This window comes from Aspergillus ibericus (assembly GCF_003184845.1).
Source record: "Aspergillus ibericus CBS 121593 unplaced genomic scaffold BO80scaffold_5, whole genome shotgun sequence".
Classification (NCBI taxonomy): Eukaryota; Fungi; Ascomycota; class Eurotiomycetes; order Eurotiales; family Aspergillaceae; genus Aspergillus; species Aspergillus ibericus.
Window position 1 is genome coordinate 1 of NW_020292103.1, and position 24,185 is coordinate 24,185.

General features: G+C 52.1%; 10 protein-coding genes and 1 non-coding gene across 11 annotated transcripts; 3 read left to right on the forward strand and 8 right to left on the reverse strand.

The window, feature by feature from the left end:
• Nucleotides 1-219: 219 nt before the first annotated feature.
• BO80DRAFT_490763 (pyrimidine 5'-nucleotidase) lies at nucleotides 220-1,297 on the reverse strand. The gene is made up of 5 exons (XM_025723655.1): nucleotides 1,166-1,297; nucleotides 1,101-1,113; nucleotides 1,018-1,053; nucleotides 532-957; nucleotides 220-459 (listed from the first exon to the last, which is right to left on the reverse strand). The coding sequence occupies exons 1-5, from the start codon at nucleotides 1,232-1,234 to the stop codon at nucleotides 290-292; spliced, it is 714 nt and encodes a 237-aa protein (XP_025578825.1). The 5' UTR covers nucleotides 1,235-1,297; the 3' UTR covers nucleotides 220-289.
• A 233-nt stretch (nucleotides 1,298-1,530) lies between these two features.
• Nucleotides 1,531-3,451, reverse strand: BO80DRAFT_421795 (ankyrin repeat domain-containing protein). Its single transcript, XM_025718687.1, has 2 exons — nucleotides 3,167-3,451; nucleotides 1,531-3,102 (listed from the first exon to the last, which is right to left on the reverse strand). The coding sequence occupies exons 1-2, from the start codon at nucleotides 3,344-3,346 to the stop codon at nucleotides 1,606-1,608; spliced, it is 1,677 nt and encodes a 558-aa protein (XP_025578826.1). The 5' UTR covers nucleotides 3,347-3,451; the 3' UTR covers nucleotides 1,531-1,605.
• An 822-nt stretch (nucleotides 3,452-4,273) lies between these two features.
• Nucleotides 4,274-5,793, reverse strand: BO80DRAFT_421796 (uncharacterized protein). Its single transcript, XM_025718688.1, has one exon. It carries the CDS (start codon nucleotides 5,399-5,401, stop codon nucleotides 4,553-4,555), a length of 849 nt encoding a protein of 282 aa, XP_025578827.1. The 5' UTR covers nucleotides 5,402-5,793; the 3' UTR covers nucleotides 4,274-4,552.
• A 1,839-nt stretch (nucleotides 5,794-7,632) lies between these two features.
• On the forward strand, nucleotides 7,633-8,802 carry BO80DRAFT_421797 (NAD(P)-dependent alcohol dehydrogenase). Its single transcript, XM_025718689.1, has one exon. The coding sequence runs from the start codon at nucleotides 7,703-7,705 to the stop codon at nucleotides 8,699-8,701; it is 999 nt and encodes a 332-aa protein (XP_025578828.1). The 5' UTR covers nucleotides 7,633-7,702; the 3' UTR covers nucleotides 8,702-8,802.
• Nucleotides 8,803-8,821: 19 nt separating this feature from the next.
• On the reverse strand, nucleotides 8,822-10,220 carry BO80DRAFT_421798 (uncharacterized protein). The gene is made up of 4 exons (XM_025718690.1): nucleotides 9,839-10,220; nucleotides 9,402-9,667; nucleotides 9,116-9,354; nucleotides 8,822-9,000 (listed from the first exon to the last, which is right to left on the reverse strand). The coding sequence occupies exons 1-4, from the start codon at nucleotides 10,155-10,157 to the stop codon at nucleotides 8,946-8,948; spliced, it is 879 nt and encodes a 292-aa protein (XP_025578829.1). The 5' UTR covers nucleotides 10,158-10,220; the 3' UTR covers nucleotides 8,822-8,945.
• A 760-nt stretch (nucleotides 10,221-10,980) lies between these two features.
• BO80DRAFT_373741 (uncharacterized protein) lies at nucleotides 10,981-12,139 on the reverse strand. Its single transcript, XM_025716573.1, has 3 exons — nucleotides 12,096-12,139; nucleotides 11,913-12,028; nucleotides 10,981-11,853 (listed from the first exon to the last, which is right to left on the reverse strand). Exons 1-3 carry the CDS (start codon nucleotides 12,112-12,114, stop codon nucleotides 11,206-11,208), a joined length of 783 nt encoding a protein of 260 aa, XP_025578830.1. The 5' UTR covers nucleotides 12,115-12,139; the 3' UTR covers nucleotides 10,981-11,205.
• Nucleotides 12,140-13,020: 881 nt separating this feature from the next.
• On the reverse strand, nucleotides 13,021-14,200 carry BO80DRAFT_421800 (uncharacterized protein). Its single transcript, XM_025718691.1, has 2 exons — nucleotides 13,685-14,200; nucleotides 13,021-13,603 (listed from the first exon to the last, which is right to left on the reverse strand). The coding sequence occupies exons 1-2, from the start codon at nucleotides 14,048-14,050 to the stop codon at nucleotides 13,043-13,045; spliced, it is 927 nt and encodes a 308-aa protein (XP_025578831.1). The 5' UTR covers nucleotides 14,051-14,200; the 3' UTR covers nucleotides 13,021-13,042.
• Nucleotides 14,201-14,568: 368 nt separating this feature from the next.
• Nucleotides 14,569-15,522, reverse strand: BO80DRAFT_346670 (retropepsin-like aspartic protease; the record flags this gene model as incomplete). The annotated part of the gene is made up of 1 exon (XM_025715380.1): nucleotides 14,569-15,522. A coding segment is annotated over one exon (954 nt), but the record flags the coding sequence as incomplete, so codon positions are not given.
• A 2,032-nt stretch (nucleotides 15,523-17,554) lies between these two features.
• Nucleotides 17,555-19,387, reverse strand: BO80DRAFT_461605 (uncharacterized protein; the record flags this gene model as incomplete). The annotated part of the gene is made up of 5 exons (XM_025722454.1): nucleotides 18,729-19,387; nucleotides 18,544-18,648; nucleotides 18,250-18,474; nucleotides 18,055-18,197; nucleotides 17,555-17,993 (listed from the first exon to the last, which is right to left on the reverse strand). The coding sequence occupies exons 1-5, from the start codon at nucleotides 18,885-18,887 to the stop codon at nucleotides 17,555-17,557; spliced, it is 1,071 nt and encodes a 356-aa protein (XP_025578833.1). The 5' UTR covers nucleotides 18,888-19,387.
• A 718-nt stretch (nucleotides 19,388-20,105) lies between these two features.
• On the forward strand, nucleotides 20,106-22,529 carry BO80DRAFT_421806 (putative GABA permease). The gene is made up of 8 exons (XM_025718692.1): nucleotides 20,106-20,641; nucleotides 20,723-20,793; nucleotides 20,840-20,863; nucleotides 20,917-21,006; nucleotides 21,050-21,132; nucleotides 21,183-21,580; nucleotides 21,627-21,956; nucleotides 22,009-22,529. The coding sequence occupies exons 1-8, from the start codon at nucleotides 20,519-20,521 to the stop codon at nucleotides 22,486-22,488; spliced, it is 1,599 nt and encodes a 532-aa protein (XP_025578834.1). The 5' UTR covers nucleotides 20,106-20,518; the 3' UTR covers nucleotides 22,489-22,529.
• Nucleotides 22,530-22,928: 399 nt separating this feature from the next.
• On the forward strand, nucleotides 22,929-23,000 carry BO80DRAFT_t42. The gene has a single exon. It is a non-coding gene; the product is annotated as a tRNA-Ala (tRNA).
• Nucleotides 23,001-24,185: the final 1,185 nt, after the last annotated feature.

The following is a 24,185-nucleotide window of genomic DNA, read 5'->3' on the forward strand; positions in this document are numbered from 1 at the left end:
GGGGTTGGGGAAGGGTTATGTTAACTGGAGCAGGTCATGGAGCCGGAGAAATGCGTCAAGTGGGAATGGATTACTTGGGAGGAGATGAAGATGGCGGTTGAGCGGCAGATGGAGGCGGAGCGGTTGGGACAGATGGCGGGGTTTGAGGGGAGGGTGTTGTTTAAGCCGATTTTGAAGTTGTTGGAGCAGAGGAGGGGGTTTGATCCGTTGGAGGTTTATCGGTCTGCGGGGGTTTGAGTGAATGGGAGATAGAGTCTATTGAGTAATCCTGGGTTCTATGTATGGGTGACTACCCTAGCGCAGCATTAAACAAGCTGGGAAATAACGACCTCAGCTCTTCAAGGTTCTGTATCGTGTACGGTGATGCTGGCGTTTGCGGTGCATGAGCCATGGGTTCGATCAGGTGGATGGCTTTCCAGCCTCGCTCGGAGGCTTGTTTGCAGTTTAGATATGAATCATCTACGATTATCAGCATCCCACACGGCCCCTGGATCAATAAAGGCAACGGGACACAAAGAAAGGGGTACATACCCACAAAATAACACCCCTCCGTCCCCAGCGCCCCCGCCTCCCTCTCCGCCTTCTCATACATCTCGCTACTCGGCTTTCCCACCAACGGATGGCAAGCATAATCACAATACGTGATGCCCTCGAACAGATCCTCCACCTGGAGGAGCTTCACAACCCGCTTCGCATGAGTGATATAAGCGTTCGTGAAAAGCCAGAGCTTGACTTTGGTTTTGTCGATAGCTAGAAGGAGTTTCCGGAGTTGTGGATCTGGTGTAATCAATTTCTCTAGGGGTAAGGCGTCGTCGACTTCTTGGTTGAATACGAGGGGAGTGATGTTGTGGTGGCGCGAGAGACCGTCGATGGTGAAGCCGTACTCGCGGTGGTATTTTTGGTGTAGGATGCGGGCTTCGCTGGGGGTAAGGGATAGGTGGGTGATGAAGAATTGGCCTGGACGTGGAATAGGGTTAGATGGAGTGGGTTGGGTGAATGGGAGATGGTGAGACGGACGGATGAGCTTTGTCATTTCTTCTTGGACGTTGCAGGCTAGATGCTTTTAGTAGATGTAGGTTTGGATATGGGAAGGGTGGTACCTCGGGAATAGAGCTGGTTGATGGGGATTGTTAGTCCATGGAGGTTGAGAAGTGTAGCGACTTACACAATTATCGATATCGAAGAAGAAAACTATCCGCGAATCAGGGCTCGCAGGGTTCCCGGAAGGTATCATGGTATATGATTGCCAGCTGTAGGTTTATGAATAAGCGCAATCAGGACAGTGATTGACAGAAAGAAGTGTCTATCTATAGGAGTACTGCCTGGAGCACAATCCATATATATGATCTTCGATAAGACCCGCCTAGTCCTAATCTGGTGCCCGACGTCTTGGCCTTTTAGCGTCTTTGATACGGTTTCTATCTTCGTAGTCGCCCACTTTAAGTATATTTCAGTGCCGCAACTGCGTTGCTCATTCGTGGAATGGCTTTGTCCAAGATGGAGAACAAGGATTCGAGTCACACGAATTCCTGTAATACCTTGAATTTCTATTCGGCATTTCTGTCTACCTCAATGCAGCATAGAATGCTCCGACTCTGCCCCATCCTAGCACCCGACCATAGCAGTTCCACGCTTCCTGGGCCTCTTGTTCAAAAGAAGTGTGACCATGTCCCGGTTACCTCTCCGCAAGGCTAAATACTGGGGTGTAGGTAGAGATGAAACTCCTGCGTTGACATCGAACCCATTCTCAAGCAAGATCCTCGCCACATCCAAATAGTTCCAGAACGCGGCCGTCTGGAGGGCATTCCCAAAAAGCGACGTTCCATCGAGTGATGCTCCTCTAGAGAGCAAAAACTCTACTACGGATGGATGATTGCCGATGACCGCTGCCATCAGAGGAGTGTTCCCACCTAGTGTCGAAGAAGAAGACTTCTGATTGATGTCGTGGCCATAGTCAAGGAGAAGCTGCACGACTTCCAGATGACCATTCACGCAAGCGGTCTGCAGCATCGGTCCGCACACTGTATCTTTCACCGTGGCCCCCTCTTTCAACCATGCCTCCACAATCCCTGCATGGCCGGCTATCACGGCTTCATCCAGGAAGACGGAAGAGGGTTTTGCTCCCCAATCCATCAGCATATCTGCAATATCTAAATTCCGGTGCTCAATGGCCATTCGAAGGAGACTGTCCGAAATCCGCGTAAGATGACCTCCCGGGCGGGCAGCATGGCGAAGAAGCATGTCCATGATATGCATGTTACCTCTTTGTACTGCGAGATGCAGTGGCGTATATGTCAAATCACCCAACCAGAGTCCTGATACCCGGCACAGCCATTTCTCAACAAGCCACTCTTCACTCCTAGAAACCGCGCCCCAGAGCGCCTCATCGGATTCAGATGCGTCAAACCGACCTAATTTATTAAGTGTGAGTATGATATCAGAATGATGCTCCCATGCTGCGTGAAAAATAGAGAATTTTCTAATCTTTCGGTCGCGGAAAATAAAGCCCCAAGCTAATTCGACATGGGTTTCGTCCAACGTGCCTTCCGCAAAGAGGGACTCAACTGTGGTCTCTGTTGCGTTCAGAATGTGTTCTGGTGTAGGGTCTTCTCCGAGTGCAAAAATTATGCTCGCAAGGCGCATGATATCACCGGGCGGAAACCTCCACTTCACCTCAGCATATAAATCTGATGGTTGCAGCTCATCGGGCAGGATTGGTGATTTGCTTCCTGTGTCTGAGACTGGTGCCGAGGGGCTGCCAGTGTCAACAGCCGGCGGCACTTCATCCTGTGAGTTGCTGTTCGTTGGCGGTGTTTCCGTGACTTGAGTGTCTTCATTATCACGTTGGCTCTCTTCGGTGTGTGTCTCAGGCACATCGACATCTGCATCCGCTGCCTTGGACAGGTGGTTACTATCCTCAAGTAGGAGTCCGCTAAAATCGACCCTCTTTTTCTTATTGAAATGCAAAAGTGGCTCAAGAAAGGGATATGCGACAATGCCGTTTACTACCAACTGCAAGATATAAATTGCACAAGATGATAGTGATATTATCTGTAGTGATGCCTTGAAGAGGCTGGGAGTTGCTGGGGAACTGTCGTAGTTCTGAAAATTGACACATCATTCTGGTCAGTCATCACAGGGCACGTAACTACTAAGGGATACATACAATCGGTTCATGGTCCACTCGACCACGATAACCATCGGACGCTAGGAACAACAAAATTTGTAAGGTCAGGACCATAAAGGTCGAAGTTATAAGAAAGAGTGCATTGCATAGAATTAAGCACCATATAGCGAACGGCAATTGATGAGACATAGCGATCAGGAGGTTCACATCGAGGGACATGGTGGCTTCATCTCGCGAAGGGTGTAATTTTTGGTCCAACGGAAGGAGTGCTGAACCCATTTCAAGGGAGCAGGCAACATGATAAGTTTTCGAAATCATCCCAACATCTCCATGATCAACGACCTGTTCTTCGCTGTTCCGAGATGTTGGATAAGCGCCGATTCTATTTTGAGGTCCACAGGTGCATGTGGGCGGAACGTGTTGCCAACTAAGTCCCCCTGGCGCTTAGATGGCTCCACAGCTTGGCTGCAAGGAATCTATACATTCGTGGATATTTTAGGAAAGTACGAGTGGTCATCCTCGGACGCTCGCACCTCCTCTATGGCTGGATAATAGGTGATTTCAGTGACTCAAGCCGTCTCATGTGTAGTGCTCTTCGATAGTTTACCAGCCTTGCGAATGTGGATCACCTCCGGCGTCACGCCGCGATAAGATGTTTCGAAGTGGAGCACCAGGTGCATAAACCACGTTGACCGTGTTCCAATGAGATTAGCCTGAAGTTTAGGCGCTTCGAAGACATGAGACCGCCCCCTGTTTCCCGAATGTCGCTGCTTGGTTGACAATACTCTGCCCATGAGAATATGACTACGAATCGCCGACTCGTCCGATATTCCTAAACCTAGACTGCCTATCAATAGATGAAAATTGATTTTTCGCGCGAGGCTGAGCTCACTACCCTCTTCCATCTTGATGTTACATGTGAAAGACATGCTGGCAGTAATCATATAGGTTCAGGCAGATCAACCATTCCCCATAATTACTAATTCCCTCAAACCTTACATTCACGAGCACTAGTCTTTTTTGGCAATGTTTGAATCTATAGTTTCAGGTCTGGCTTTCAAGACATTTCCCTGAGTAAGGGGTTAGATCATCAAGTTAGGCTGAATCCTCGGAACTAGAAGCTAAGGTAGCTGGGGGTCAAGTATTTGTTGACCTATTCTGGTTCGATAATGCGTCGGAACTTAAGAGCACTGCTTATTCGTTAGGCAACCACAAAGGGTACCATGTACGTCAGATGTTCTCGAGAGATAGCGACCTGAAATTTACTTGCAACTAACAACAACAAAAGAGATAGAATCAAATGAAACACCGATACAGTGACATAACTCAGAGCAATACAGGATCATTATCAAGAATCAGAGTGCTGAAGCGGCAAGTACGCAAGCAGGAATAAAACATCAGCCACCCAGTCTCCACACCCCGGCACTATCCTCGGACAGCAATACATTGGACCGTGCCATGGCTATCAATAACCTCAGCCATGCTGAAATTGACCTTCATGTGCTTGCACTCGGCGAAATCCGCCGCCGTGGCAAAAGACACATCCACACCGTTCTGGACCTCCGCTTCGTCCAGCAACACGGCAGCCTTCGGGTAGAAGTCCTGGAAATCGAAGACTTTGTGCTTCCATCCCTTCGGCACAATCTTCATCAGCTGGTAAGCGAACACGATGTCATTCTCACTCTTGGCCTGACGCTTATCCGACTCCTTGACGAAGACCTTGTTGTTCGTCCCAATGGTGACATCGCCAACAACGGTACCCGCAGTGCCAGCCGAAGCTCCACCATTTGCTTCTCTAGACCGAGAGTGGCCTTCAGATGCACGGAACCCCTTCGCGATCTTGATGCCCGTGACCATGTAAACTGGCTTGGAGAACGGGCTATCGAGGCGCATCATCTCCCGCAACATCGGGTCCTGGGTCCGTCTGGCGATTTCTTCCGCGGAGGGCTCCTCCTTGAAGTAGCTCGTTGTCAAGGACTCGACATTGTACTCTGCGCTGAGGGACTTGGTGCTCTCCAGGCCGAGGTCGACACCCATGGCCTCGAGGAAGTGGGTCCAGATGCTTGTCTTCATGCCGAGTTCTCTTTCTTGATGCATCTCCCATTCGGTTTCGACTACTGTTTCGATCTCGGGTGGTGGGATGGCCGGGTCGGGCTTGGTTAAGACACGGTGGGGTCTGAATGGATCGACGATGATGTTGCCGAGGGCAATGGGGCCATCAGGACGAAAGTCCCATCTTGGTGCCAGGACGTATGTATACACGCGGCGATGCATGATGTGGATGGATGAGGAGTATTGACTGGAAATATGGGTATAGATGATATATAGAAGAAGATAGATGATTTCGAATTGAGTGAGAAATGTAGAGTACAGACGAGATGAAGAGAGAATTGTAGAATATAGATCTACGGACAAACGGGTTGGCTTTATATGTGTTGGTAGGACTTCTCAATTGACGACGATGGGCCCCGGTGTCGGTCGATGAAACCCCGAGTGTGTATCGACAAGTTGTCCAGGGCGCTTAGACTTGGCGAGTCAGAATCAACAGACAGTACAAGCTATGCTGTGGGACATAAAATTACCAATTAAAACCCAGCGGCGATTGTGGATGGATTTCCCAACTGCGTCAAAGACTCACAAACTCGCCAGCTGATGGTCCAGACAGCACCCGCGGAACGCACCGTTCGTAAGGCTGGCGCATCTCAAAACGCGCCAACATTCTGGCCAATGACTTTCGATCTTGTGAACTTGCTCCTGCAGCGCGTAAGTATCGCAGGGATTCTAGGCTATTAATATCCAGCCAGCACTATTAATAGCCGGACATTGCTACCCCTCACCATGATGTTGATGCTCTTGATCAGCGCTAGTTGCAGTATGCTGATTGGCTGATACCTTGGATCGTAGCACCCGCGTTGATTGGCCAACGACATATGTTATGAAGCTAATGCTATAAAACGCAGCAATGTGGCACGAACGGAGTGGCGCAGCTATAAGAGACCTGCTTGGCTAGCATGTTGTTCGGATGTTTACAGGAATATGGATATTGGATATCGGAATAAAGGAGGACATACTACTCAGCGATGATACAATTGCCTCATTGCTAGGGAATTTTCCGAATAAGAAAGGTGAATAGACTCTATATTCCATTAAATGAAGGAATGTAGCATACGCCATCTCCAACCTGCATCCTCTACCATATCGTCATCTGCAAGGGAGGAAGCCTCCATGACAAGATGAAGGCAGTGCTCGAGCAGCCTTGTATCTGAACTTGGTTGTTGATAAGAAGTAACGAGGTAGAACTTGCATCACTATATTGTTCACGAACGTGAGGAAACCATAATAAGTGCTGCAACTGGAAGCGCTTTCGAGTATATGTGTTTTCCCTGTCAATTGTATCAAGCATGAGATATTTTCGGCCAGATTGTGTAGCTAGACATGCCTCATCTCTCATCAGGAATTATCCAGAGATAGAGAAGGACATTTTCTATACATCCCAGTCAGGACATGTGCCTGAAACCCCATCTATCAAGCCCAATATCAGCCCATGGATGTCTAAAAGAGAGTCCGCATTGCCAACATGAACATGATCACAGCGCGTGAATGACACAAACACGCTGACTGGTCAAACGATCATCGTCATCCCGCTCTACAGTTGTACCCCAGCCCGCTAGACGAGTATATGAAGCGAGTGAAGGAGAGTGACTGCGTGATTAATGTTGATATTCTACCAGATGTTTTACAGTTCGTAGAGGAACTTCCCTGTGAGCGGACAATGCTTTAGGCTGTAGTTGGGAAAGATGCGACCGCGGCGTTTGATGGCGATGTGGATTCTTATTCTTGATGCCGCGCGTAAACCTCCTATCTATGATGCGAGTGTGGCTTATTCAGGGTAGCTGTGAGGTCTAGATTTGGGAGAGGTGGTAGAATAAGGGTTGGATAGTTTGAAATGATGAATTGCTTAGAAATTGGATGATAGGGAAGAGTTCTAGTTAGGGTTCATCCCGAATAGGAAACCCAGAGGTTCAACTCTTCATCTCGTGTCCGTATGCGGGAACCGTCTTTGTTCCGCCTCCCCGCATCTCGTAAACAAGCATCCACCTGGTGAGTATCAAGAAACAAATAGGTCTAGCCAGGACGATAAGTGTCCCGAGGCATATTGTTTAATAAACATCCCGAGCGTCTAGACGGGTCATGACGGCATACAAAGTAACCTTCAGCCACCAATCGACCTCGGAACATGAAACTCTATGCCCAAAGGAGGCTTATGATAAACACCGATCCCAACTCTAACATAAGAGGCGAAGAGCTGCACAAAGAATGCTGATCAATCGCCGCCGACAGCCGGACGGCACCGGAGTGGTATCCACCTGTTGATATCATCGAGGCACGATTGCCCGATGCGGCGAATCGACTCTCCACAACATGATGGGCTGGTGACATCATGCAAATCCCAGTTGTGATAAAATTGGGGTTGAGAACCTTGAAAAAAAATGTAGTTTCCTCACTATCGAAAGTGATTTCCATTTCTAATCGGGTTATATAATCAATTGATTAATATCGATCAGTTTAATCACCATGGGATACGATTTCACCGTCTTCAAAGGATCCAAGGACGGATCCATCACCGAAGCCACCACCCACCGCGATGACCTCACGCGCGATGAAGTCCTCGTCCGACTCACCCACTCCGGCGTCTGTTTCACAGATGTCCACTACCAACACGCCGACATGGCCCTGGGCCACGAAGGCGCCGGCGTCATCGAGGAAATCGGTCCAGAAGTCCAGGACCTGAAGAAGGGCGATCGCGTCGGCTGGGGATATCAAACCGGCTGCTGCGGTCGATGCTCCCACTGTCTCACGGGCTGGGAGACCATGTGTCCGGAACGCAAGATGTATGGTAGCGCGACGCCGGACCAGGGTTCGTTCGCCACGCATGCGGTCTGGCGCGAGCCGTTCCTGTTCAAGATCCCCGAGGGCATCAGCAATGAGGACTCAGCTCCGTTGATGTGTGGAGGATCGACGGTGTTCAATGCCTTGCATGTCTCGGGGGTCAAGCCGACGTCCCGGGTGGGCATCGTGGGGATCGGTGGACTGGGACATCTGGCCATTCAATTTGCTGCCAAGATGGGCTGCGATGTGGTGGTCTTCTCGGGCAGCGATAATAAGCGCGAGGAGGCGTTAAAGCTGGGTGCGCGCGAGTTCTATGCCACTAAGGGTGTGAAGGAGCTTAAGATCGGCAAGCCGCTGGATAATCTAATCGTCAGTACGAGTAGTCAGCCCGATTGGAAGCTCTACGTCAATGTGCTGGCGCCTGGGGCGGTGATTTCTCCGTTGTCGGTGGACAATGAGGATTTCAAGTTCCCGTATATGGCTCTCTTGGGGAATGGATTGCGCGTGCAAGGGTCGGTCGTCGCGGCGAGACAGGTGCATCGGGATATGCTTGACTTTGCTGCCTTGCATGGGGTGAAGCCGGTTTTGATGAAGTATCCGATGAGCCTAGATGGTGTGAAGGATGCGATGAAGACGTTGGAAGCTGGAAAGATGAGGTACAGAGGGGTTCTGGCTGTGCAATAGATGGATGGAGCGGTTCTTAGCGTGGGGTGCTGCGGACATGTTGGCTGAGTAAATAATTATGTTTGGGGACCTTATGTGATGCTTTATGATATGATGAGAACTGAGTAATATAAATTCGAATCATGATTGCCATAGCTTCGTAGTATATATTCGTAGCGTGGCCTAGTTGGCCGCCGGCATCCCTGGAGCCTCGCAAGAGACTGCAATCTATGGTAAGATCATAATCAATCGATCGATCTGTCAGTCAGCATTGACAGTTTCCCGAATTAGAAATCAAAGCCACATTCACCGCAGCAAACCTAAAAGAGTCAGTCTTGTGGGGGTGAGGTCAAAAGCAATAACCCGACTCAAAGAAAAGGATCGAAAGCAAGAAAAAAAAGAAATATGAAGAAAAGAAATATAGACTAAACTCACGCAGTTGCCGCCGCAAATATTTCACCTCGTCGAGCCTTAACCATGAACCCGAATGCCAGCGAAAAGACAATGTTATATACCATAATGGTAATCATTCTGACCGCGGTGTCCTTGATAAAGTATAGCACAATCATGGACGATGCAGGTAGAACCGCCGCGATGAGGACACTAAATATGTAGGTGGACACCTTGATCTTTTGATCGCTATATTGCCAGCTGGCTGTCTCGTCGCTTTGTTTCTGTGATAGTTAGATACCAGCGATTGAAAGGATGCATACTGACGCACCAGATATTTCCGCCCCCAGCGCTCGTGGAACCATGGGACCACTCGGTTGAATATCCACCGAGTCAGGCCATCGATCCCCTCGTGTCTACTGAACAGCGCAAGCATGTCGTCTTCGTTTCGGGGATGGTACACATTCATCTCGGCAGCTGTCTCGAAAAACATATTCCCGCATTCGGGTCGGTCGAGCCAGTCTCGTAGCACGGCGAGGTCGCATTTATCTGGTGCACTGAGGCGGATGAGGTCCCGTTGTTGGATAAGGGCGGTGTCTGTTGGTGTGAGCTGATGCCTTTGCTTGGGGTGCTTGGGTTATGGCTAGAACGGGCTAGTATTTGTGAAGAGAAAGCAGGGGAGGGGTGGGAGGTTATAGGTCATAGATGCCAGGGAGATGTAAAGTTGTGAATGAGCATAGCTGATAGACACAGGAAAGCCTAACTGACTATATTTGTCCAGCAATTCACGGACTTCTAGGATCTTCAGCCACTGCGTCGGATGCTCCTCTTTTGCTCGTCTCATGGAATCTTTCAACTCTCGTACCGAGAAGGGATAGTTCTGTTTTTCATCGTCTGGCGAATCCTTGTCATTCTGGATGATAAAGTCGAGATCGTCCTCAAGATTCGCAATCTCCGCTTGATAGTACAGAAGACTTTTAATATTTAACTTGGTGAAACGTCGAAAAAAGGCCAATCCGGGATCCGAAGCGATAAACGTTGCGAGCTTATCGTATCCTTCGACGGGGCGGAGGTTCATGGTCGACATGGTTCTCGACGTATTCTTTTGGCCAATATATTTAAAACTGGTATACCTCAGCGCTGTAATTTGGGCAGGAAAGCAATCCCATTAGCAATCTATTATACAATTCGCCTTGCAGGGCCTCGACTTCCTCGGGACGGTCTCCGCATGAGGCTCCAGGCCTCATTGTGGCTGTGAACCACCCCTCCATTTCCACGATGTTCAAAAGCCTTGAATGCCCACTCAGGATGACTTCCTGGCCAGCTGAGGAAAGCCCGTGCATATGATCGGCTTGTCGAGTCATGGATTGCTTATACTGAGGGGTGCGTCAGCTGCCTTCACATGTCAGCTCCAAGGCTTCCGCATTGCCTTCTACGATCCGAATAGTCACTCCAAGCGAACCATGCTGTCCTAAATATGCTCCGAGCCGGACTGGGATGGCACGAGAAGCTATGCTTACATTTGAATGGTGAATGGCACTACTGACCCCTCTGGTGACATCTACGACGGTCGCGTGCGACAACATCTTCGATGTGACCCGGAGAACAAGGTGTGGAATATTCTTTGATGCTTTAGAAGTCTCCATATCAACCCCACATGTATTACTTGGACATTTTTTACTGGGTGGCAATGGAAGCATACTGTTGGGCCTCTACTAGTCCAGTCGAATACATTTTACCAGCACATAGGGCAGCAATGCAGCCTAGCCAGCGCATACTCCGCTGTCAAGCACATAATGACATGCAGGGAATGGGTGGTCCTGCATCTAGCTAGCAATCTCTTCTCTAATTTGACTGTCCGCTCTGCCTGGAGGAAGGAGGTTAGAAATCCCTGTTCATGTATTGTGTTGAGAAAATATATGTACACTACGCACCGCATATATAATAAATGTATTCAGCCGAATGATTCAGGGCCTATTCTGCGTACAACCCAGATGCGGGATCAAAATCCGATCGATGTGATCTTGTTTGGAAAACGCTTTTAAAGTTGATGGACTATCCACACACGCGCCCAAAACACCTAGCCAGTGATGTTTCCTTCTTAAAATTAGACCCATGAGTTCCCTCCTCATCCCCTATGAGGCATGTGAATGATTTACATTTGCTTGATCTGCGGCACGGAGGCGAGAGGCAAGAGCGGGATCCCTGCGGTAAAGGCCCAGTTTCCGAACGGTGGAGATTCCCAGACAGGCATCAAACTCGAGGCCTCGCACCACATAAAATTCGGCCGAGTACAGTTTATCCTCGTCAGGCCTTGACCATGTTGCCTGTGCTTTTCCCAGCGGTACCATCTGCTTTTTGTGGTCAACAATTGAAATTGGTGGTCCTTCATATCGCTCGATGGGGAGCTTCAGCTCCTCCCAGACCTCATAGTGCATAGCACAGACGTCTGTTTCAAAATCCACTGTCATACATCGTAACAGCGGGCTATTATCTGGCTTCAAAAACGTCACGCTATAGAACTTGTCATATGCAGCGTCAGGGTGCAGCATGGTATGAACGGAATCGGTGAGTATTTCACGCTCTTCCGTGTGCTGGAATCCATGGCGGAGTCCTGGCGATCCCCTCACTTTTCCAACCGGCTCCTTCTGAGGCGTCAAACAATGAACCTCGATGTTTGCAGGTTCCGATGGAATTGCAGGTTTATCTCGCGGCTTGTGGCTCCGAGGGTCCATTACGATGGCGAAGATGGGTCGACCGTCCTTCAGAATGCGCCGGGGCAACTGGGTCGCAACTGTTAGCCAGGTCGCCGTCCGGATCCGAAGGGACTGGGGGCACTTACGTGGCGTTTTATATCTTCATCTGGGCGTTGACTGGGAATATTGCCTGTAGCCCTCTGGAGGGGTTTCCCATTGTTCCTCCATCTTCGACGCTCGCGAGGGGCCGTCGTTCGAGGTCCTGAAGGCCGGTCAACTGGCGGTTCGCGGTGACTGCCGAGCAGGGCGACGGTTAGAGCCGCACTCACTCGAGTGATTCCAAGGCATAGCAAGTTCTGCCGGGCGCAAGTTGGGAAGATTAAGGTATGTTCCGCTGAGGCCGTACTAGGAGCCATATGGATGGTGAGAAGAGGGGAAGCGCTCAAGGCCTGGGCACCCAGACCATTAGTATTATCAACCTTCCATACGTCGCCGAGTCGAAGGAAGGGAGAGAGGGCCGGCGCACGCGGGGCTGCGGGAAAGTACCGGGCAGTCCTAACGCCGGTCAGCCACCCCCCAACCAACCCTAGGCCGCAGCATCCCATCTTACGACTGGGCCTGACCCTAGTCCTTCACTAGTGCTACTCCGTAAGTCGTGTTTTCTGACCGGATGAGATCATCTGCGAGTAAGAGCCTTGCTTCTTAACCCTGCAAGTATTTCCTTCCCTGTCTCCTCCTTCCGGAGTATAAAAGCCCGGTATCACCCAAGCTCCTTGTTGGTCGGTCGCAGATCTCTTCTCGTGGAGGATTCCCATGCTTTCTTTTACCCGCCTGACCCCCACTGGCTTGCGCCCTCCTCGTGATCTGCTCGTCTCAATGATGCCAAAGTCTCCCTGTCACCGGCGGTTTGCTTTTGCCCAGCGGTGAGAAATGCTGACTGTATAGCAATCACCGGGTGTACATCAGCTGGCTCATCGATTGGACAACGTCCTCCGCCAGGTGGCGGCTAATCCTGCAAGTGCCACCTCACGGGTCGCGGGGCGTCGTACATGGGCGGCGAAGGTGGTGATAGATCATCCTCCAGGGCAGCCACCCCCATGCGAGCACCCCCGGGGTTATCGCTGTCGGAAGGGCCAACTTCGCCCCATTCATGGTTCAGCCGGTGACCTCACAAAGCGACAGGGTGAATTCAGGTTTCAGAGAGTAGTCATCATGAGCTCAACTACCTAAATACAGACATCGTCCTCCTCCCACGCCGTACAGTATCATATCCTTTCTATTTCTTCTGAGCCGCCTGCTGCTTCTCCCGGTCGCGTCTCTCCTGTTCCTTCTTGGCCAACGCGATTTCTTTGTCCCGCTTCCTTTGTTCCTGACTGGCCTTTTCACCTATCCAGTAGTTAGTCATAATATACAGTGCTGGGTGGGACATCATCCATGACTCACTGGGATTCTGCGGTTTGAGCTGAGTCACCGCAATCCGGAGGCCCTTGTCATCGCGGACGCGGCCCACGATGCATTGAGTCCCCAGAATCACATGGCATTGGTGGTGCGAACCTGGCGCCTCCTCAGTCGAAACATAAAAGTCGTGTTTCTGGATTTTGGCTTCGCCCTTTTTCCAAATGTAAAGCAGGGCCATATCGCGCACCGCGTATGGAACCCCAGCCGAATCGTAGAATGTTTGGGCGACTTCCTGGCGCTGGACTTCCAGCCCCGGCAGCACCTGAAACCCGCTGCGTGTGAGAATGTTGACGTCCAGTTCCTGGGTAACAACCGCCTTCAGGTCGACGGTGTTCTCCCCGGGCCCGAGGCAACAGATGTCAACATAACTGGGTCCGGTCTATGAGGGTGGTTTTCAGTGGCGTCCGGCAAATGAATGAGTTCAGGGTGGGTGGGAACCCTGCATCAGGTATATACATACCATCGCGTCGCTTGGGGGGAGGGGGGGTGTACTTGCTGTCTGACTCGGTCCTTGCCCTTCCGGAAACGCCAGTGGGAGCTGTCTGGGGATGCCTTCCCCCGGAGAAATCTGCCACGTTGATATAGACCAGACATCATCGAGGGTGACCCAAGAGCCGCATCGTCGCCTATCCACGGACAACTCCGAGGAGGACGAGGATGTGCGACGGCCCCCTCCATCCTCAATGAACAGTTCTCCGCTTCGCAAGGCTAGACACCCTCCGTTGAACCAGCAGCGGAGATCCTGCAGCGGTATGGCTTCAATCACCAACCATCGGCCAGGTGTGCAGGTTGGGCATACACACACCGGGTTTGCCTGGGAATCCATGAGTCAGTCATTGGTGCTGATGCGGCCGGCTGCATGGAAGGAGTGACGGGCATCGCGGGGATAAGCGACCGGGACAGATGTTGATGGCCAGCAGATGCAGGATTTTACCAATGACCAGTTCATTCAATTGAATTCATGCATAATGGTTCGTGTCACACACAAGCTATCTACTTGCTAGTAATTATGTCGCTTAATCAAAACGCCGACCCATGCTCGCCCAAGATCGCACTGCAGCCCCCAAATCTCAAACATTCCGAACGCACAACGCCGCAAATCACCCTCCGATGCACCTCCATCGGACGTGACATGTACAATGAATGAGGTGGACACCAGGCATCGGGAGGATACCCGGTCGCACGGCTGTCCATTGGCCGGGCAGCTGGGCAGCACCTGCCCAAAGTACCGGTTTCACGCATCGCAACTGCCCTGTCCTCTTTCACACAAATCCCAACCCTATTGATATAAACCGATGTAGTCCTTCGCCAGCGTAGCCTCACCATCACCTCTTTCTCACCTTCTTATCTGGCGTGGCCCCCCAGACCGGGGCCCGGGGCGAGAATCTTCAGCCGGCGGATGTCTCGCTTCCCCAGGATGGCATTATAATCTCGAAGATCAACGACGAGGAAGTCGGAGACATAAGTCCTGCCGCTGCCCGCGAAGTGCCAGGCTACCCGTCGAACCCGACCATGCGGCGCGATCCGGATCTCATTGCCCGACTCAGTCTGCAGAGGGAGGAGATCCTGGCTGCAAGGTTCGGGGCTCATGCCCAGTTCCTTGCACAGCACGAGATCCATCAGGTTCGCTGATGCTTGTGTGTCCAGTGCCATCAATGCCGGCTCCTTATGACGGTTGTTGTTGGCGACCACGAACACCGGCTTGATGTACCACTCGCTGTTGGTGGAGACGGGGGAGAGGTCCTCCAGGGAGATGCTTTTGACCGACGAGCGCTGCGATCGCTCCTCGTCGCTACCCTGCGAGAACGCTGCCGGCTGCTCGGGAGGGGTGGTTTGCTTGGTGTCGAGCTCATCGGGTCGTGTACTGGCCGGAGTGATTATCGCCAGTGACTCAGAACCGGTGGTGCTGCCCGGGGCAAGGCAAAGGGCGACGCGACCGCCAGTTCCGGGGGTAGGAACAGCAGGGTTGGTTCGGGCCGGATCTTCGTGGGTCTGAAGGTCTTCAGGGACGTTCGGGTTCTTTAACCCGACTTGGGGAGTTGGTTCATCGCATTCGTCTATCGTGTGGTCGGGCTCTTGATGGCCGTCTGCCCTGAGGGCGCGGCTGTCCATGGGTTGCCCAGCCTGCGTCCATGGAACCTTGAGCTCCAAGGTTTTGTCCCGACCCTCGGTCTTCTCAATCCTAAGTATCCACCGACGTTCTTGGATCTTTCGCGGCACGAAAAGGGAAAACATTCGCTTCACGGCACGATGCCAGCTGCGGGTTCGTGAGGGCTTCTCGGCATCGCTCGAACTGTCTATGGAATGGACCGCACTCAGTCGTGACGAACTTTCACGGACGGGAACAAATGATTCGGTACTCACCACTTCCCGGGGGACCCCAGGGCGAAGATGCCTCCATCCTGGATGCTGAAGAAAGAGCTGGGACGTGGATGTGCTCACGTCCTGCTCCGCCGCCCTCCCTCCGATGACGTACCGACCAGACCAGCTCCGGAAGATGGCAATCCGGGGTTGGGAGGCTTCCAAGAAGGGTTATGGACTGGGTATCCAGTCACAGTAATGCTGCCAGGTGCAGAATGGCATAAAGGTTGCTTGGGAAGGGCCACTGGGATGAAGGATGGGGAAGAGGGGGTGGCATAAATCGCTGTCTAGCACCACCTCCACCGCCTAGGACTGTCTCGAAGAGTCACAGGTACTGAGCTGGAAGACGGCAATTTGCCTCCAGGTTAGTCATCTGGTCTAGGACATCATGGTTGGGTACAGCTCGAGGCTGGTGCTGGCGCCTCGTCCAATCGTAGCTCCTCCACACTAACCTCCGGAAGACAACAACTTACCACCCCCTCCGTGGTTGAAGAAGTCATTCATCAGTAAAGCTTCTTCCTGGTGCTGTAAGACCTGTGGTTCTGTCCGCTTTCATGGACCCAGCCGGTTGTGCCTGTACTACCACCTCATGTATCATCGGGCAGGCTGCGAGAGCCATGGCCGGGGCGGCCCATCATGGCGTGCCCCTTGGCTCAGGCCCAATGAGCGCACTTTCCGTCCTGATCCGAACCCATCAATTCTTGCGATTGCGGCTCTTTGTCCAGAGGGAGATTCAGTGGTATCAGATCATGGTCAGTCTTCTAGCAAGATGAGCGGGTCGTGATTCTGGGGAGGGGAATGGATGATCGACTCACGCTTCCTAGGGAAGAGTGGGTGCGCCTACACTAGCTTCCGGACCTTCGTCACGATCAATGCTGATATTATCCATCGGTTGTCCAGTGCAGTGCACTGCCTGAGCTACTGCCCAGCTGCCTCTCTCGAACCGTCTGCACGCGCGGTCGCAGCCAGGCCCAGGAGGACAAGGTTGACGGGTCTGCGTTGGCATAACATTGCTTTTTCTACCCCTCCCGATTCTCAACCCATCTGCTAAGGATCTCGCACCGTCGTCGCAATTTGCGATCAGCCGTCTTCTAGAACGAGGCTCCATAATCGGAAGATAAGTGTCCTGCAGAGTTGCACAGCCCCTTGTTTCCCCCCGGGGGACTAATCGATCGACTTCTCGGTAGGATCTACCTCACGACTGGAACGTGCAACCCGGGTCAGCATGTCTCCGACCATCCACCGTCTGAGGCAAACCCAATTGACCTTCCGTAGGGGGCTGTGGCCCAGAGGGTGGCCGGTGGTCCATCCCACGCACGAGGTCACCTGCAAGCCACACTGGTGCGGGCTGTCGCTGCTGCCTGCCGGTTTGCCTCGGGGCAGAATCGATCATCCGCAGGGTGCAGCAAAAGGACCTACCTACATACGATCGCTAATATCGATCTAATATTTAGATAGATACCTCTCAGTCCTCAAGCGCAGAGCATCCCCATGCTGTCCGGATGCTCATCTCCCAACAATGCTTTGTTTCGACTACTGCGGGTGATTCCCCTGTCCCTTCAAGTCCGCCCGGCCCTCGGTTGGACTAGCAGAAGGTCCATGCGGGCCACGTCAGTTAATGGGTAGTGCACGGTTGGCGAGGCTGGATCGCGGCCACTTTAGACGGTTAGTCCATTCTGATGCTGGTCTATCAGGGCAACCCCTATTCTATCTAGACTGTGTTGATGTTGACTCTTCCCGCCCCTTGGTCGCTGCAGCTGACGGTGTCTTTTAGTGCTTAGGGCCGGCTGCTCTGGCGGCCGGTATCGGATCCCCACGAGGGTCGTGCATTCATCATCTCGGACCAAAGAAAATAATAATGTACATACAGACATGCCACAAATTATGCACAGAGAAATTAAGTAACCCCTCCCCGCTGACCAAATACACGAGAAAATAAGAAATGAATATAGAAAAGAGTGGAAAGCGATCACGTCTCCTCCGTCTCCACCTCCTCACTGACGACCCACGTCCGGATCTCCCGTATGATGCCCGTCTGACTGGACTGACTATCCTCATCCGACAACCGCGCCGCCGACACCGTCGTGACATTCCCCTGACCCGCCCCCATCCCCATCAACTCGTGCTCGCCGCTGCGCGTGTATTTACTCTCCGTCCGATTTCCCGACCGCGTCGTCGACCATTTCGTCTGGTTGTTCGTCGATCGGTAATCCACACCTTGGATCCGCAGGCCGTTGGATTTGAGCATGTTCAGGAAGGGTTTCAGTTGCGCCCAGCAGGCGGTCACGATGCTGAGGCATTGGATGGTTTCGATGCTGATGGTGATGCCCCAGGTGCTGTAGGAGGGGTCGCTGTTGTCGGTGTTTTGGGATACGAGGATGAGTTCGGCGATGCTGATGAGGATTACTCTGGTGAGGTGGTTAGTTGGAGGGGGGGAATATCGGAGAGGGGGGAGGTGAATGAACGGACAGGACTCGCGAGAGAAAGATCATGGCAAACATGAGCTTGCGTTTCCGGGTGGTTTGGATGCGCGCGATCAGGTACAGCGCTTGCAGGACGATCATGGCGTCGGTGATGATGTTCGTGACCCCCTTGAAGTAGTGCCATGCGGCCTGGTTCTGTTAATCCGGTGGGTAGCATACAGTTCCATTGGGGCAGTCGTACCAGGTTCATGCACTTCCCCGCATAATAGTCCCAGGCATTGGGGAGGCTGCATTGAAAGGCAGTCCCGACGAGCGAGACCAGCGCCAGGATAGTCACGGAGATTTGTACCACATATGCGACCAAGTGGTCTTTGGCCTTTGGGGTCAGGTTGCGGATGAAGCACGAGAGTGAGATCTTGGAGAAGTAGAGACTGAGCGGGTAGAGCAGCGAGGCGGCGTATTGCGACTGATGCGATCGGAGATCTCGGTGAGCATCAACGGCGATGACAGTGAATCGGACCAGTATGGTGCATACCTTCATCATATTATCGAAGCGCTCCGGCGACAGCGTAGAATAGTGATATCCATAGCCATTTGCGACAGCCATCGACACCGCGAGGGATTGTCCGATGCAGAATACCTATGTCCATCTCAGTCATTAGCTTTCCCAGTCCATAGTCTAATTAAAGGCAATAATAGAAAAATAAGAATGATACACACCAACGACACCACAATCAAATAATCATCATTCGTGAACGTGCGAAACGAGCCATACTTCGTCCCGAGCCGAAACATGACACTCAGCGCGGCCGTCACGAGGAGAAACCAGGTCGTGACATTGACGGCCGGATCTTTCGTATCGCCTGTGAACCGCCCCATGAAGGGCAACAACCAGATTGCTGACGCTGATCCCCGGCGGGAATCATGTCACGCAGGATAATGAGATGGCCGGTCCGCTGGAAGAGAGGGGGGGGGGCGGATCGAAGACAGACAGGGTCTGTCTGGACGGGCACGATCTCGAGTAAATAGGACGTAGTAGATACCTACGGAGTAAGGTAATAATCGATCGATTGATGCAGGGCCTACTGCTACTACTACCTCCAATTCCCTATCGACCGGAAGTCCAAGGAGATCCGGCCGACCAGCCTGTTCGTGGGCGCACTCACACACCCATTAGGTTCCTTCCCCTCCTGGCCGAGAGGGTAAATCGCATGGCCAGGCTGGGATCCGAATCCTGGTTCCATTGGCATTCGGCCGTCATTTGCTTGGGCGGGGTCCAACTGGGAGGGATAGACTTCGGCTAAGGGTTCAGGACTGGATGCTCTTAGTCGCAGGGGATGAGATGAGACGGTTGGTGGATTGCTTGATTGCCCACTGCGCCGACGGTGAGACGACGGCGCCCCGATATCCCGGACAATTAGTTAATTTATGTTTCCTTTGTTCCGTCCTATCTGGACGCTCGGGGTATTATCTCGATCTAGAGCAGTCCAGTCCCCATGGTGATAATAATTCCTGATATTAATAAGCTTGCCACGGTCCGTTCGGTGGTCTCCGCAACGGGAGGAGTCTAATCTCTCTTATCCTCCTATCTGTCTGGACTCTGGTGCCATGCACGCGATAGTGGTCCCCATCAGCACTAGATCCTTCGATCGTTCCAGTACGTTGTTAGGCGAATCAACTCCGGGCTTGGGGTTTTGTGTGATACGGCGATCGGTTTCTAATTTCGGCGGTCGGTCAGCATCCGGAGTCGAGGTGAACTCTTCCGGTGCTGGCACGAACTGAGCTGGTTCTTTGCTCGTGGCTCGGGGATAATACGGTCGCGGAGGCCAGCACTCAGTCCTTATGGAGCACTAGTGGTAGACTGGTGGTAGTTATCGAGAGGGGAACGGGAGTGACAAGTGCGCGACCCACCAGTCAGATGCAATCAAGCGGTTGGCCCATGCAAGGTGTCTACGCCGCATGGGCCGGAGACCAGCCGTGTGTTCTCTAGCGGCATCACTAGTCCGATAGCTGCGTGGTTAGGGCCGGGGTCGGCCCACTGCCCACCGGCCCTATCGTCTCGACTGTCTCTCCCGGCTCGCAAGTCTTACCATTCATTGCGAACGAGGTGCTCCGTAGTACCAGCATGGCTGGCCCGACCCGCCTTCCAAAGCTTACCTCGTGCACCCCTCAGCAGTCGCTATTGTTCAGGGTCATTGTTCATTTTACCCCTGGGCGCATATAACCCCCTCCGGAGAGATACCGCTGACCGCGCCTGCAGGGACGCCCCCGACCTGGCTAATTGCGAACAAGCAACACTAACCACGGTAAGTGGCGTTAGAATGCTGTCCGGGTACCTCGAGTAACGGCTTTTAATTTCTGCTGCTGCATCTCCAACGGGCATGTTGCAGTGGTGGTCGGTTTGCTCCGTTGCGTTATATTAGACGGTCGGTTTCCTGGACCCTCCGTCTGCCTGCACTTTTTTTGCTTGTTCTCACGCCGGTCGTGGTTCTGCAATTCTACCCCTCGTTATGGCGTCCTACGAATTGAAGAATCGGGCCAGTTTGGTCAATCATGAGATCTCGGAGATTGATTCGCATGATGCTCGCGATAATGCTGCTTTGGCTCGGTTGGGCAAGAAGCCTGTTTTGAAGGTATGCCGTGATCCCTGTTTTGGTGCTGCGATTGATCCCTTTTTTTGAGGCTGGACTAATGTGTTGATTGTGGTCTTGCAGCGTAACTTTGGTATTCTCTCGATCATCGGTCTCAGTTGCACGATTCTCGGCACTTGGGAGGGTATTTTATCGTAAGGACACTGTGACTGTTGGGTGAATTGCAGCTAACTGGAATAGTACCTTTACCATTCCTCTCGAAAAGTCGGTCTTCTCGTCCACGATCCAATACCTGAGCTGAGCTGACGGAATAACAGTGGTGGATCGGCGGGTGCGGTATACTCCTTTATTTTTGCGTGGACGGGAACGGCCTGTTGCTTTGTGCTGCTGTCGGAGATGGCGTCCATGTAAGTCGAATGCACGACTCTCATGGCAACGCTGACCTGTCAGGGCGCCGACCTCCGGAGGTCAATATCACTGGTGTGCCATGCTTGCGCCTCCCAGATATATGAAGTTTTTGAGTTATATCACAGGTACAGTACGGAACTGCTGTCGGACAGCATTACTTACTGACGGACCATAGGATGGTTGACGGTGATCGGATGGCAAGCTGCGTTCGCATCATCGTCCTACATGGCCGGCACGGAAATCCAAGGCGCGATAATCCTAGGCCGCAATGCCTACAACGCGCTGCCATACCAGGGTACTCTTCTGATGTGGGCCGTCGTGCTGGTTGCGCTCGGAGTTAACATCATCGGAGGAAAGTTCCTGCCTCGTCTGGAAACCCTCATCCTTATGATTCACATCCTGGGATACTTTGGCGTGCTCATCCCCATGACCTACATGTCCGACCACAAGTCGACCAGGGAAGTCTTTACGGAATTCACCAACGGCGGAAACCTGTACACCGATGGTCTGTCGTTCTTTGTCGGGATGACTGGTTGTGTGTTTGCCTTTGCTGGTGGTGATGCTGCTGTGCACGTAAGTCATCTGCCCGTTCCACATAACCTGCATCTAACTGTCATAGATGGCTGAGGAAGTAAACCACGCCACGGTAGTCATCCCCTGGGCTATTCTACTCAGTGTCGCCATCAACGGCACCCTCGGTTTCACCATGCTGATCGCCACCCTCTTCTGCATGGGCAGCGTTGACGCCGCCCTGAAATCCCCCACCGGCTACCCCTTCATGGAAATCTTTCAACAAGCCACCGGCTCCACCTCCGGCGCACTGGGTCTCTCCTCCATCCTCGTCATCGTGGGTATCTGCGCCGCCCTGGCCATGTTAACCGCGACATCTCGTCAATTCTGGTCTTTTGCCCGTGATCGCGGTGTCCCTGGCTGGCGCATCTGGAGCCATGTTCGTCCCCCCCCTCCCCCTCCTCATCGCCAACACTAACATAATCAATCAGGTCTCCAACCGCACCTTCCTCCCCACCTACTCCATCCTCCTCACCATGACGATCTGCTGCCTCCTCGGCCTAATCAACATCGGCTCCAGCGTCGCCCTCAACGACGTCGTCTCCATGGCCGTCTCCGGTCTTTACTCCTCCTACCTAATCGTCGCCGGACTCCTCCTCTGGCGTCGCTGCACCGGCGCCATCTCCAATCACAACGACAGCGACGACTCCGTGGTCAATGTCCCCGGCGCCAAACTCATGTGGGGTCCCTTCCGGGTTCCCGGGATCTGGGGTATCTTGATCAACGCCTATGCGGTGATTTATATCGTCATTGTCATCTTCTTTAGTTATTGGCCTACGGAGTTACCGGTGACGGTGGAGAATATGAATTATAGTGTTGTGGGGACGATGGGCGTGATCATTTTGGCGGTGCTGTATTATGCGGTGCGGGCGAGGCATGTTTATACGGGGCCGGTGGTGGACTTGTCGTGATGAAGTGGTGGGTGCAGGTTTGGGGGGGAAGGGAATGGGATGGATGCTTTCGAGTCAGTTCTGTCTTGTCAGTACTCAGATTGTTGGGTTCTTTCGCGTATAAATCTGGAGATAGCAAAAGTTGGTTGATAGCTGTTTAATAAGTATAATTTGGTGATGTTGTGTGTAAACGTGTCGGATATAAATATTGTAGTGGACTTTATCCTCAGTTCCAACAATTCACGGTACAGCTAGAGAAATATACACATTATCGAGAAAAGGGTAGTTATGTTACTCACTAGAAGCATACCACCTACTAATAACCTCCATCAGACCTCTCCACAAGAAATAACAAGCCATACAAGCCAGAGATTCCACCGCCGACAAGCGCAGTCCCAAGTCAAGAGCTATGCCATTCGCCAGGCTCATAGTGTCAGAATCAAGGCAGCAGCTCATCAAATGGGGCTGTGGTTTAGTGGTATAATATTCCCTTAGCATGGGAGAGGTCCGGGGTTCGATTCCCCGCAGCTCCATTTTTTGTCTTTTTGTTTGCCACGGGCTGTCAGGCAGTGGGTGGATGCGTAGTGGGGTTGCCATGACCCGGCTCCACTATTCGGATTCTTTCTCCTTTTTTTTTCTCACAGAAAGCGGCCATATGGATGGAATTGGTAGACCGCATATTCTCTGCAGGGGTAATGGATAGTGCACGTAGGAACTGCATAACGCATAGGGATTCATTGTTCAAGGGTCGTTTCATCCAGTGCCTTGGATGGCTGTGTGGCTGGAGATGGAGGTGGTTGGTGCTAGGTTCATCCCACAGATGGTGGGTTTGTGGCATATCGTGATGGTGTGCATCTTTCCTTGGAAGGGTATGTTTGATCAAGGAGTGATGTAACTGAAGTAGTTAGCCTAGATAAGTACGAATTGCTAGCATATTCTTCCAAACATTCCATGTGCAGACTGATCAATTGCCTGAATTGAAGGAACCGATCATCTGACAACAGAGTCCAACACTCCGTACCTAACATGCCCCCAGTTACCCCAGCAAATCCAACATCATCCAAGACTCAACAGTCACATCAAAACAAAGAAGTATCTTGGTGAGTAACATCTCTCAGTTCTCAGAAGCAACAAAAGTTAGCGTCACCTGCACCGGCGCATGAAAACCATGTCCCTTGAGTCTCACCGCTCCATTCCCATTGGGATCCCCATCCGCAAACCACAGGGGTCCACCCCAGGCGTTCTTCCCCGTGAGTCCAATGTTCGCTTGGAGGTTGAGGGCATCGCCCTGAGCATGCACTGCTTAGTGACTTTATCCCATATAGAGGTAAAGGCAGAGAGTTAGAGCGGAAGAGAGATGGACGATGGGGGTGATGTTTATATAGACGTCGGAATATTTTCCCGGGCCTCAGTCCAACATAGGCGAGATTGGAACAATGGAAGATACGCTTGTCCTAATGATTGCTTGGGTCTTTCTGTCCCGGCACGAACACATGCTCCCGCCTTTCAAGACCACCCCCCCTTGTTTTCAGCTAAATGGATGGTCCTACGTTAAAATGATGCTTTGTGATCATGCGAATCTCTCTGGGGCAGATGTCTGCGCCCCGAGAACTAAAAGTAGCCACGCTAGCCTCAGCCTTGTTGATTTCACAGCCCCAGTACCCCCATTAAACCTGAATTGTAAACACACAGGGTATAAGAGTAACAAGAATTCATGG

Bases quoted from the DNA above. Each gene is read 5' to 3' on its own strand.
- BO80DRAFT_421796 (XM_025718688.1), bottom strand. From the start codon at position 5,401: ATGCATCGCCGCGTGTATACATACGTCCTGGCACCAAGATGGGACTTT.
- BO80DRAFT_421798 (XM_025718690.1), bottom strand. From the start codon at position 10,157: ATGTCGACCATGAACCTCCGCCCCGTCGAAGGATACGATAAGCTCGCA. The intron at 9,355-9,401 runs GTGCGTCAGTAT...TAACTATCACAG, and splicing joins GCTGGGGGCGGAAATATCTG to AAACAAAGCGACGAGACAGC. The intron at 9,001-9,115 runs GTGAGTTTAGTC...TGACTCTTTTAG, and splicing joins ATATTTGCGGCGGCAACTGC to GTTTGCTGCGGTGAATGTGG.
- BO80DRAFT_373741 (XM_025716573.1), bottom strand. The intron at 11,854-11,912 runs GTAAGTGCCCCC...GTTGCGACCCAG, and splicing joins ATGAAGATATAAAACGCCAC to TTGCCCCGGCGCATTCTGAA.
- BO80DRAFT_421795 (XM_025718687.1), bottom strand. From the start codon at position 3,346: ATGTCCCTCGATGTGAACCTCCTGATCGCTATGTCTCATCAATTGCCG. The intron at 3,103-3,166 runs GTATGTATCCCT...GTCAATTTTCAG, and splicing joins GAGTGGACCATGAACCGATT to AACTACGACAGTTCCCCAGC.
- BO80DRAFT_421806 (XM_025718692.1), top strand. From the start codon at position 20,519: ATGGCGTCCTACGAATTGAAGAATCGGGCCAGTTTGGTCAATCATGAG. The intron at 20,642-20,722 runs GTATGCCGTGAT...GTGGTCTTGCAG, and splicing joins GCAAGAAGCCTGTTTTGAAG to CGTAACTTTGGTATTCTCTC. The intron at 21,133-21,182 runs GTACAGTACGGA...GACGGACCATAG, and splicing joins GTTTTTGAGTTATATCACAG to GATGGTTGACGGTGATCGGA.
- BO80DRAFT_490763 (XM_025723655.1), bottom strand. From the start codon at position 1,234: ATGATACCTTCCGGGAACCCTGCGAGCCCTGATTCGCGGATAGTTTTC. The intron at 958-1,017 runs GTCCGTCTCACC...TTCCACGTCCAG, and splicing joins AGAAATGACAAAGCTCATCC to GCCAATTCTTCATCACCCAC. The intron at 460-531 runs GTATGTACCCCT...TGATAATCGTAG, and splicing joins GGAGGGGTGTTATTTTGTGG to ATGATTCATATCTAAACTGC.
- BO80DRAFT_421800 (XM_025718691.1), bottom strand. From the start codon at position 14,050: ATGGATTCCCAGGCAAACCCGGTGTGTGTATGCCCAACCTGCACACCT. The intron at 13,604-13,684 runs GTATGTATATAC...CCACCCTCATAG, and splicing joins TCCCCCCAAGCGACGCGATG to ACCGGACCCAGTTATGTTGA.
- BO80DRAFT_421797 (XM_025718689.1), top strand. From the start codon at position 7,703: ATGGGATACGATTTCACCGTCTTCAAAGGATCCAAGGACGGATCCATC.